The sequence below is a fragment of the Taudactylus pleione genome, unplaced genomic scaffold, assembly GCF_031769625.1.
Source record: "Taudactylus pleione unplaced genomic scaffold, aTauple2 ptg000122l, whole genome shotgun sequence".
Classification (NCBI taxonomy): Eukaryota; Metazoa; Chordata; class Amphibia; order Anura; family Myobatrachidae; genus Taudactylus; species Taudactylus pleione.
The window spans coordinates 7,051,494-7,064,298 of NW_028284524.1; the positions used below are offsets into that span (position 1 = coordinate 7,051,494).

The following is a 12,805-nucleotide window of genomic DNA, read 5'->3' on the forward strand; positions in this document are numbered from 1 at the left end:
TCACCAACACACCTTATTGCAATTGGTCTGGGAAGAAAATAGGCTAACAACAACATAGAAAATGACATGCACTCCCTACATTAACATAACATATTCCAAGGCAGGTGAGCTGGGCAGATACGAGTTTGTAAACTGTAAGCCAGTGATGCTAAAACTGGTACACATCATATGATATATATCGTACGATATATAATCCCAATGCTTATCGGAATGATATACCGCACACATTGCACATTGCATAGGCCCGATCCGTCATTCTCGGCCGCTGTTCATTGAACTGTACCATCTGCTGTACTGCACATCAGACGGGACAATTCAATAAATGAAGGCAGTGCTGGTCCATGCTTGCAACCATACATTGCACCGCCATGCGGCGGATCGTGCAGTGTGTATAGCGCGTGCCATATAGCTGGGTCACACCGACATAAGGTGTGTACCTAGCTTAAGAAATACTGTTTTCCAGAGTGCAGCTACTTTGTTTCAAAAGAGTTTGGGGGAGATGTATCAAACCTAAGGGGGACTAATAGAAAAGTTGCACATAGCAACAAATCAGCTGCTAGTATCTGTTATCTTATACATTCTATAAAGATGATAAGTAAATTCTGACTGATTGGCTAGTATGTGCCCAGAGTTTACTGCGCATGTGCAGGTCTCTGGGAAAATGGCACAGCTGCCATTTTCCAGGCTATTGCCCCACTGCGCATGCGCAAAGCGCTAGTAAAATGGCCGTGGCTGCCATTTTCCAGGCATCTTGTGCAGGACTTAGACACCCGACGCGGTACTTCGGTGTGGTAAGTATTAGAAAATATGGGTGCAGGGTGTGCGTTGTGGGCCCCCCTGGACCCTGGACCCCATGTGCACCTTACACCCTGCACCCATTATAGAAACGCCCCTGACATTAGGTGATGTATTCAGGCATTAACATGTGCAGTGGCAGCTTATGTGCAGTGGCAGCTTATTTGCAGCCTATTATAAACTCCTTTCCCCACAAATTCTTCCTCATCTCTCCAATCTATTTAATGCTATCATTAAAGGTGGACCTGCCCCACAGGATTTCAATACTTCACAAATTATTTTAATTCCTAAGCCAAATAAAGATCCCGCACGGGTCTCTTCATATAGACCGATTTCTCTATTAAACCAAGACATAAAAATATTTACTAAATTGTTGGCCATGAGACTACAATTGATTTTTCCAAAAATATTACACCCTGCCCAGACGGGTTTTCTCAAAAATCGCCACTCGGTACATAATATTAGAACTCTTATTGCAGCCATGATCAAAACCGATCAAGGACGAGAGAAGGGCAATATAGTAATCAGTTGTGACGCGGACAAAGCTTTTGGGCACATTTCAATAGAATTTTTTCCCATCAGAACTTTGGCTCAAAATGTATCCATATCTTTAATACTATATATCATGCACCGAGAGCTTTTCTAACTGTCAACACTCTAAATACTAAACCCTTTACGGTTTTCCGTGGTACGAGACAGGGCTGCCCACTCTCGCCGTTGCTATTTGATTTGGCACTGGACCCCCTTATCAGATCCTTTTTCAATGAAACTAGATGGAAAGGTATTAAACTAGCGCAAATGGAAATCAAATGTTCTGCATTTGCAGATGACCTATTGCTATACTTTGCGGACCCACACTTATCAATACCATATTTGATGAGTTTATTTGACTCTTTTAAACTGATATCCGGATTTAAAATCAATTGCACAAAAACTGTAGCTTTGGCTTTTTTTCCGGAGACTAAATTAGGCTGGGGAGATCAACTTCTTTTCAAATGGGCTACCGAGGATGACATCACATATTTGGGAATTAGACCCTACCAAACTATAGATACAAATTTCTCTGCCCTTTTATCGCAGACTATATACTTAATAGATGGTCACATCTTCCTTTGTCCTACCTGGGCAGATGTCATTTGTAGAAAATGATTTGTTTTCCTAGATTTCTCTATGTTTTACAAATGCTCCCGATAATACCATCCAAATCAGACCTAGTAATCTTAAATAGAGCTCTGACAAAATTTATATGGGCAGGTAAACGCCCGATGGTATCGTTGTTCAAATTACAGCAAAGACAGGAACTGGGAGGTATTAATCTGCCATGTCTCCGCACCTATGCTTTGGCAGCAAACTACAGAGTAGCACTTGATTGGATAGGAGGCTCTGATGTTTATACGAAGCGACATATAGAACAGGCCTTTATCCCTGATTGTAACCTGATCTCCTTGTTGCACACCCCCTCAATATCTTTCCCAGTCTCGATAAAGGAAAATATCCTGATACAGTCCACGTGTATGGCGCGGAGATTAACTAGATCTAATTTAAAGGTATCAAAATCTAACTCATTATTTTTACCACTGTGGGGTAATCCAAATTTTATTCCAAATGTAACCTCATCAATTTTTAAGGTGTGGCACACGCAGGCCCGCCAAGAGCCGTGACGGGCCCCAGTAATAGGGGGCATGGCCTAATTGCGGGAGGCGTGGCCACGCCCCTTGGCGAGAAAAAAAAAAGATTTGCAGCGCCGCGCGCTGGGGATGGGGGGCGCTCTGAGCCCCCTCAGCCCGGCGCAAAGCCAGGGGGAGCGCGATCAGTATGATCGCTCCCCCCCACAGGCATAGGAGACTGCTGTGGCTGCTGCTCAGCAGCCACAGCAGTCTCCAACTGCAGCTCAGCACACGCTGTGTGCTGGGCTGCTGTGAGGGAGGGGGGGGCGGCGTCGGACCCGGGCCCCCGCCGGGCCCCTCAGGAAGCCCGGGCCCGGGTAATCTGTACCCGCTCCCCCCCCCTCTCGGCGCCCCTGGGCACACGGCAAGACTATGCTATGCATACCAGTTCCTAAACATTGATGATCTCTCCCCTATTTCTCGCTCACAGCTCAAGATAAATTCCCTCTTCTTCCAATACCACTATTTCCCTTCTTACAAGCCGTGAGTTACGCTCAAAAAGTATCACAAGGCTTAAAGCCAGATCAACTTTGCTCCCTAGACAGAATATTGTTTTTTAAACCTAAAGACCCGTCTCCACCTCATCCATTTATGCACATTCACGTTCTACTCTAAATTTAGAAACTGGTTCTACGGGATTACTAAAATGGGAAGTTAGATTTTCCTGACTTTTCCATGACAGGTATTCTAAAGGCCTATACGAAACTCAATAAAATGTTGTCCTCATCCTCCTACACCGAAATGCACCAGAAAATCTTACACAGAGCATACTTCACCCCAAAATTAAAATGTATTATTGGAGACGCGGTAAACTGTAACTGCTACAAATGTGGTGCTCCAGAGGCAGAAATTATGCACTGCTTTTGGTATTGCCCTCAGGTTCAAGTGTTTTGGAAGTTCCTTCAGGACTATGGACCTCATTCAGAGTCGGTCGAAGCGGCCGCTCGGTCATACAGGAAAAGGGGCCGGATATGCAAATGACTCCCTCGCAAGTTGCGTCCCTAAGTTCGGATCGGTAGCTGGCCGACCAAGGGGAGGAAGCGGCCGGAAGACAAAAATACGCCCCCTTCTTGTACGCATTACACGTCATCTCCGGGCATATAAGGATTAATCGAGACCATCGGGAACCATCGGAAATTGTCGTAGAGCTTAAGGTTGACCATACCCTCTCTTAAGCTCTATGATCATGTCAGTGTAAAAACCTCCCATGTCACATGTGCCATGACGCTACTTTGTTAATTATGCACTCCCATAAACCGTATGCACTCCCATAAAACGCCGTTCGCATAATTAGGCACGCCTGCGTTCGGATCTCCACTTCCCTGTTTTCAAGCATCTTCCCCTGTTACCACCCACAAACGCCTCAATATGTCACTTAAACTACCGACCTGGCTGTGTTCAAGGAGAGAGAAATTTCTAGTTTGCGCACGCGCATTGCGAACTTTACGCATGCGCAGTATAGCGAACATCGCTGGCATACGACCGTGCGGCCGCTTCGACCGACTCTGAATGAGGTCCTATGTCTTTAACTGTTTGAAGATTAGATTTAAAATAACTAAAGAATGGTTCTTTTGGGGTATTTACTCCAATAGAAGTAGTGATGGGGGGCAACCGCATTTTACTTATTAAATTGGCAGCAGCTACCAAAAAGGTTATTTTATCACAATTGATCTCAACTGATCCACTTCCCACAAATTTATTCTACACCATATTTTCCTTTTTATTTTTTATGGATTGGACAGAAGTTTCTTTACATAAGGGAAAACAGACGAAAACCTTTTTTGAAACATGGCTCCCCTATATTCATACAGTTTCGGATATATTAAAAGCATTAAGACGGTGCTTTGGTTCAACGGAATGGTATCAATCGGAAGTTCTAGGTTCAGGAGTACCTTTCTAATTGATGCGGTTGGCCTTATGACCAAATTTCCTATGTGGGACTTAAATCTTTGTTTACACCCCCTTTCTGCTATATATCCTATTTACATTTGGTTGTATGTTATTGGATATTTTACATCAAATATTTGTACCTGACATTGTATCTTGTATTTTGTTCTCTTTGACAATCTGTCAATAAAAATTGTTTGAAAAAAAAACATGTGCAGTGGCAAAGCCTGGAGTCTTCCTGGGGCAGATGTAAGAGTGTTGTAGTGTAGACATTCTGCATCACTCTCTGACTCAATAGTGAGGTGAGCGCAACACACCAGCAGACTACTGATAGAATATACAGTACATCTGATAGCAAGAATACTATCCTCATTCATGTAGCCACTATCATGTGCATGTAGCATTGGTAAAGTGGTTCATATATATATATATATATATATATATATATATATATATATATATACTGGTTCATTTGTCAGGGCCGGAACTAGGATTTTTGTCACCTGGGGCAAGACAGTGATTTGGCGCCCCCCTGGTAATTCCCCCACAGTAATGCCCCCTGCAGCAGTGCCCCTATAGTAATGCCCCTGAGGTAATGCCCCTGTAGTAGTGCCTATATAGTAATGCCCCTGTAGTAGTGCCCCCATAGTAATGCCCCCATAGTAATGCCCCTGTAGTGCCCTTATGGTAATGCCACTGTAGTGCCCTTATGGTAATGCCACTGTAGTGCCCTTATAGTAATGTCCCTGTAGTGCCTATATGGTAATGCCCCTGTAGTGCCCTTATAGTAATGCCCCTGTAGTGCCCTTATAGTAATGCCCCTGTAATGCCCTTATAGTAATGCCCCTGTAGTGCCGCTTTTTACACACACACAAAAAGAAAAAAAAAACAATACTTACCTTAAACCCCGCTCCTGCGTCCGCCGGCGTCACGTCCACCTGGCTGCTCCTCGGAACTACATGACCTCTCCCATAGTGCCCGGGCCTTGGGGAGAGCCGAAAGCTGGAGTTCAGGAGAGAACTCCAGCCTCCGGCTACTGCGACGCTGCAGGGAAGGAGCCGGGCGCCCGCTGGTAACAAAATCTCAGTGGGCATCTGGCTTGGAGCCTCCCTGCGGCACCGGCTGGAGGACACACGTGCATCTCCAGCACCCCCCCCCCCCTAATTGCGGCTCTGCATTTGAACCCAAGCAGTCTGCATGCATAGTTTATAGACATAAATCCAGAAGATTTACTGGGGCTCATTTAGGATCGCTGCAAACGCTTTAGCGTCTTTTGCCACAGTCACCAGTGTGACTTAATGCTAATGCTATAACAGCCGTTCCCCTGGTGTACAAGCGTGTGTCTGACTGTGCAAGGACTGGAACGCCCCTTTGTGTGTCCATAGACACTGTAATAGTGCTTGGTACATCTTTAGTCGCAACCATCGGTCACACCATTGAAGCTTCCACCAGCCCCATGCTAGATTCCCCATCACAGTATAGCTGCCAATGGAAGCAATTAAGCATCTGAGTTCGCAACCAGTTATGTGACATGCCTGCCCATAAGCGTCTGAATGCAATCTTTTTAGTGTTTTCTTTGTGGGTCACCCAACTCACCTGCGGAAGTCTAACAAGGGGCGGGTGCTGCTGGGGACGCCCTCTGCTGGCCAGCTCAGAAAGTGGAACTGTGTGAGGGTTCTGGTCTCTTGGGTCTGGACGTTTTTCAGATAAAAACTGCGAACCAGGAAATCTTCACACCAGATATGTTCAGACACAAGATTAACCTGCGGAGATGAGCAGATGTTACAGAGGAGAAAACATACTGAGACAGGTCTCCTGCACTAGGGCAATCATGCACTTAAACTAAAACACATTCTTGCTGTGCCTCACACAAAGGCTGATGTAGAGTTGGACGCATTTAACATAAACAAAATCCAAATGTAAAATGCATCTGAAAAGGAAGCATTATGTACAGCTGGTAGGGCTTCTGGTATCTCAGGATACACCCAGCTCTACAGGGGTAGAATTTGCACCAGATTTATGCCAAGAGAAAGCAGCAGTAGCAGAGCCATAACTAGACTTTTTGGTGCCCTGTGCCAGAGAGAGCATTGGCGCCACCCCACAATTTTTAAAAAGGGCCATGTCCTCATGGGGAAGGGCCAGGGAAGAGATAGGGGAGGCCAGGAGATGCTGGGGATAAAAGAAGAGGAAGCTACAAGTGAGAATGATAATAAACAGGAAAATTGACAGGCCCAAACAGCGCCCCCTGCCCTGCGGTGCCATGGCACTAGTCGCACTACCCTAGTTACGGCCCTGAGCAGTAGTATACAGTATGTGCCAGACTGATGCTAGGGTAAAACAATAGTACATGCATCTAGCTTTTGCTAGGAAATATGGCTTGGCAGTGTTAGTAGTACAGTAAATGCCAAAGTTACACTACACAATTCATAGACAATATAGTACAGCAATGAAGTATCATATACATTGACTTACCCCCATTCTTTTCTCATATGTGATTCAGTGATTCCTACATCCCCCTTTTTACTCCCCTCTCTTCCTTAAAACTTTTTTCCTTTATTTTCTTAATTGGATGGGTCACAATTAGCCTGCTTGAGATATGTATTGCACAGTGGCTGTGCAATACCGTACAGCTAATATGCTAATGCCTGCTGGAGGCATCTGAGAGAAAAAGGCGCCTCCAGCCGGCATCGCAGATCTGAGTGTTGCGTCCAAAGGCGCAGCATCGGATCAACATTACGACCCATCAGTGGTGATGTTTCCGGCATCGGCCATCTGAGCAAGTTGAAGCTTATTCAGACTGGTCACCTCCTGACAGCTTACGAGGCCAGGAAATCTGTGTCCTCCGACGCAGACCCTGGTCTCGACACTCCCAGGAAATGGGGCGACACGCAGAAATGGGACAACCGCAGAAATCAGATGTGTATTGTATGTAATCCATCAGGTTTATGTACATATCTGAATCAGGCTTATTGTTCGAATATACACTGTTCTTTTTTCAAACTGCATGTATCAAATCGGGATGTATCAAAGTATCAAACTTTAAAAAAAACACAAAGTAGAGAAGTTGTCCATAGCAACCAATCAGCTTGTAGCTATCATTTATCTAGCACAGTCTATAAAGTGACAGTTACAAGCTGTTTGGTTGCTATGGACAACTTCTCCAATATATCTATCTTGATGATTTAATGCATTACCCCACTATTTGCATGCATGCCGATGTTAATTACACAGGTATGCATGACGGAAAACGCAAAGGACAGCTCTCTCGGTAAGAGTGAGGGACTTCTGGGTCTATGACCCAAAAGTCCCCTTGGCCTCCTTCTGGACATGCGCAAAAGGACGCGCGATGTGGGGTGTGCTAGGAGGGATCCAAACGGATCCATCCCAGGGAGGGCATCACGAATAGAAGCCCATAGGCTTCTATTAGGTAATGCCACCTGAACATGGCATTGCCCACCGCATCAAAGCCCTGGAATATATCGCATTCCGGGGCATGATGCATATGAAAAATGCGGTCAGACCCCCGAAAACTGCATTTTCGAGGGTTTGACCCCATTTCTTGCTTTGCTGCGTCCCGCCCCCTGTATGTTTTAACTCATGACTCATTAATGCAATTGTAATCTTTCCCCCTTTATTCCTTTTTGTTCTCCCTTTTATTTTATTTTTTATTTCATTTTTGGAAACCATTGAATATACAGAAAACAGTCTGTTGGTCTCTGAACAATGTTATTAATAAATACTAAAGTCGTATTTATCGGGTTGGGTATGGGATGCTGGCGCTTGGGATCTCGGCGGTCAGAATCCCGATGCCGGCATCCTGACAGGGTTAGGATACCAACACTTGTCGGTAAGTATCCTAACCCTCCCCCTCTCCCTACCCCTAACCCTCTCTCACCGTGCCTAAACCTGACCTCCCTCCTAGTGCCTAAACCTAACATCCCCCTCCCCACACCCTAAACCTAACACTCCCCCTCTCCCTACCCCTAACTCTCTCTCACCGTGCCGAAACCTGACCTCCCTCGTAGTGCCTAAACCTAACATCCGTCTCCCCACACCCTAAACCTAACCCTCCTCCTCTCCCTACCCCTATCCATCCCTCACCGTGCCTAAACCTGACCTCCCTCCTAGTGCCTAAACCTAACATCCCCCTCCCCACACCCTAAACCTAACCCTCCCCCTCTCCCTACCCCTAACTCTCTCTCACCGTACCTAAACCTGACCTCCCTCCTAGTGCCTAAACCTAACATCCCCCTCCCCCACACCCTAAACCTAACCCTCCCCCTCTCCCTACCTCTAACCATCCCTCACCGTGCCTAAACCTGACCTCCCTCCTAGTGCCTAAAAATAACATCCCCCTTCCCACACCCTAAACCTAACCCTCCCCCTCTCCCTAACCATCCCTCACCGTGCCTAAACCTGACCTCCCTCCTAGTGGCCAAAACCTAACATCCCCCTCCCCACACCCTAAACCTAACCCTCTCCCTACCCCTAACTCTCTCTCACCATACTTAAACCTGACCTCCCTCCTAGTGCCTAAAAATAACATCCCCCTCCCCACACCCTAAACCTAACCCTCCCCCTCTCCCTACCCCTAACCATCCCTCACCGTGCCTAAACCTGACCTCCCTCCTAGTGCTTAAACCTAACATCCCCCTTCCCACACCCTGAACCTAACCCTCCCCCTCTCCCTACCCCTAACCATCCCTCACCGTGCCTAAACCTGACCTCCCTCCTAGTGCCTAAACCTAACATCCCCCTCTCCACACCCTAAACCTAACCCACCCCCTCTCCCTTCCCCTAACCCTCTCTCACATGCCTAAACCTGACCTCCCTCCTAGTGCCTAAACCTAACCTCCCCCTCCCCACACCCTAACCCTCCCCCTCTCCCTAACTCTCTCTCACCGTGCCTAAACCTGACCTCCCTCCTATTGCCTAAACCTAACATCCCCCTTCCCACACCCTAAATCTAACCCTCCCACTCTCCCTACCCCTAACCATTCCTCACCGTGCCTAAACCTGACCTCCCTCCTAGTGCCTAAACCTAACCTCCCCCTTCCCACTCCCTAAACCTAACCCTCCCCCTCTCCCTACCCCTAACCATCCCTCACCGTGCCTAAACCTGACCTCCCTCCTAGTGCCTAAACTTAACCTCCCCCTCCCCACACCCTAAACCTAACCCTCCCCCCTTAGTGCCTAACACTCCCCCTAGTGACTATCCCTAACCATAACCCTAACCCCAATACTTACCATCAGGATGCTGGCTGTCGGGATTCTGACAGGTGTTGGGTTTCCGGCGCCAGCATTGTAAGCGGCGGCATCCTGACTGGGTTAGGATACCGACACTTGTCGGTAAGTATCCTAACCCTCCCCCCTAGTGCCTAACCCCTAACCTACCCCCTAATCCCAGTACTTACCGTCATGCTTAGAATGCCGGCGCTGGCATCCCGTCTGTCAGTATTTTGATAAGATCCCTATTTATCATGTAAAATACATATAATACAGACGCAATACAAAATAAAGTACTAATTAAGTTCAAATAAGTACAAACATTGCTAGTCTTCCCCTGTGACGATCAGATTGGAATCTTCTTTCCTGTCCTCGACCGAGTGCAAATATTAACTAAATAATGCGAATAGACAGCCATGTCCACACTAATAATTTATATATAGTGGGAGGGATCAAGAAGCACTCAGCCAATTACAAGTGGCTGTCTAAGGTCATCGTCGGTGCATAGTTTGTACCAGGGTTCAAGCACCCGCAAGTGATCTGCCTCCTGATAGATGCATAGTCTTCGGTGCTGTGGTCTGGATGAGACACATTTGGGTGAGCTTTTACCCTTACTGTAATGCTTGCACGACCCCTCCCTCCCACATTCCGCCTCTCTAGCTGTAAGGAATTGTAAGCACAAAATGCATCTGAATATGGATTGAAGTATAACATACTTTGTGGGCAGTGTAAACTGCGTAATTTAAAAAAAACACACTTACCATCCCAGTCTACATCATGTGCTGATATATTTGTAAAAGATTCGCAGGTGACATATTTTAGTAAAATAATAATTAGATTCATTTTATTTTTATTACCTTCCTCTAAGAGAAGGGGAAACATAAGCGATAACTCTTGGGAACTTGTGTGTCAAATATGTAACACTAGTATTTCATCATGCCATGGATGGGTCACAGGGCTGCACACAGGTAAATGTACTGTAGGATTGTCAAAGCTTATTTAGTAGCTCATCTCTTGCTGCACTAACCTCGTATATGTGGTACAGAGAGGAACCTTCATCAGGCCAATAGCGATCACACTGCTTCATCCTGTCTTCCACCAATGGAGAGAGCATAACTATGACCGTACAGCCATTTTCCCACACCATCTATGGATAGATATAGAAGATCAGTATTTCCACCTAACATTTACTGGGATACCGAGACTTGTGGCCTTCTGGATTTTCCGTACTTTGGAACAATATGTCTAAAATATTCTAAAGTGTCTCAATTTTCCCCTGGTCATTTTGCTACTTAGTAAATTGTTTAGCAGAGCTCCTCACAGTGACTGCAAGAGGAGGCACTTAGTAATGTCTGTATGATGTAACATTCATGCTACTACCAATAACTCACTTACTTTTCTGCTGCTCCAAACATTCTGGCTAACAAGCCTTCTGATAAATCATGCCAACCTCGTAAAGTACCACAAAGTCCAGAACAAGATGTAGTGAATTTACTGATGGCCAGGATGCCAGCCGTCGAAAGCCCAACTTGAAATACAGACGCCTATCTTTAGCCCGGCGGCGAAATCCCGACAGCCGGCATCTCGAACGAAGGCAAGCGGGGACAGGTTAGCAATAGGCACGCAGGGAAGGGGGGGGAGGGTAAAGTTAAGGCACCCCCGGGGGAAATTAGGGCAGGCACCCCCTGGGAGGGTTAGGCTCCGGGGAGGGGGGGTTAGGGTTAGGCACCACCTAGGGGGGGTTAGGCACCCCCCTGGGAGGGTTAGGTTTAGGGTGCGGTCAGGGGGGGTTAGGGTTAGGCACCACCAGGGGGAGGTTAGGGTCAGGCAACACTAAGGGAGGGCTACGGTAGACTTACGAGCCCCTGTCTGGATGTTGAATCTTCGGGATGCCGCTGTCAAGATATGAACCGGCGGCTACTCAGCGCTGGTATTTCATACCCATTCCGTCCAGAACATAAGCATTTTTTGAGAGCTGTACTCAATCCGGTTTCTGATTTCGCCTCAGATGCGTATGAGTATTAATCCGGCCACACATGGTGCAATCTGGTTATTACATTTACTTTGAAAACTAGACAGTTATTAATAACCCAGTACCAGGAAATAGGTAAAAGTAAGTACAATTAGCGTAAAGTTATTTTGTGTTGACACTTGAGCGCTGCTGTCCTAATTACATTAAATTTTTTAAAGGCCTGGTTTGCCTATATTGACAATACAGATCTTACCATATTCTAAAGCACTGTCGAAATTACTAAGGGGCCGAACGGACCCCAATAATTAGCATTCTAATTCGCCGTGGCCACCGGAGCAATTCAGCATTGCTCCGGCGCGGTGGCAGCTGATGTGAAATCAGCTGCCCCCGCGAGCGGCTTCACTGCTCCTTTTCGGAGCAGTGAATCTTTTCACTGCTCCTGTCGGAGCAGTGACGGCAGTGCGCATGCGCGACCTACAGGTCACACATTGCACACAAGAGCCCCGACGTCCGGCGGAAGGAGCCGGACAGGGGCGGAGAGATCCGAAAGGATCCCTTCTCACAACCCGGACCTACTTCCAATAGGGAAGAGCGGGTTGTGAACCCCAAGCGGGGGTATTCACCATCTGAAGATTTGCGAATGCCAGCGCAGTCAAGCTTCGAAAATATAATATTTTTGGAGCTTGATGAATTCTGTCCCCATACTAGTGTATGGGGACAGCGGGCCATTCCGCAAGCAGAAGGTAAGTAGGAGATATCCATGATATCTCCTGCTTCACCTTCTTAATGAATGGCCCGAATACTTAATTGTCACAATTGCAGGTGAAAATTTGCTTTTTCACCTGCTTTTGTGATAATTAAGTGATGATGAATAGGCCCCTAAGTCTTGTATACTGTACGATGCAAATGATACATTTGTACAAAAAGAATAAAATTCAACACTGGTACAGTATATAAAATCAGATGCTCAGTTTATGGAAGAGGGGAGCAGCATAATACCCAGCTACATGAAGCAGAGCTGACCAATGTCACTTTAGCTTTTCAGCGCACGGAGAATGGGAGGGAGAGGTGCACACGCCACATGGTGATAAACTACCTATCACTGCCCCTCCACACCTGCCCCCACGTGCTGGGCCGGATTAACGGCCACATGGGCTAAAAATGATAAAGGGCCTATTGTGAGAAGCAGGGGAGGTGTGACTGGTGCTGTGTGGGAGTGGCCAGTACCATGTTGGCACCCACACCTTTACACAATCAG

General features: G+C 46.7%; 1 protein-coding gene across 1 annotated transcript in view; it reads right to left on the reverse strand.

The window, feature by feature from the left end:
• The window catches only part of PTPRN (protein tyrosine phosphatase receptor type N), a 157,695-nt gene that overhangs the window by 12,734 nt on the left and 132,156 nt on the right, over window positions 1-12,805 (reverse strand). Inside the window, exons 18-19 of the mRNA XM_088472322.1 lie at window positions 10,603-10,722; window positions 5,946-6,112 (exon numbers count right to left, since the gene is read on the reverse strand). Coding sequence (XP_088328448.1) covers window positions 5,946-6,112; window positions 10,603-10,722 — 287 coding nt within the window. The remainder of the gene's footprint in view (window positions 1-5,945; window positions 6,113-10,602; window positions 10,723-12,805) is intronic.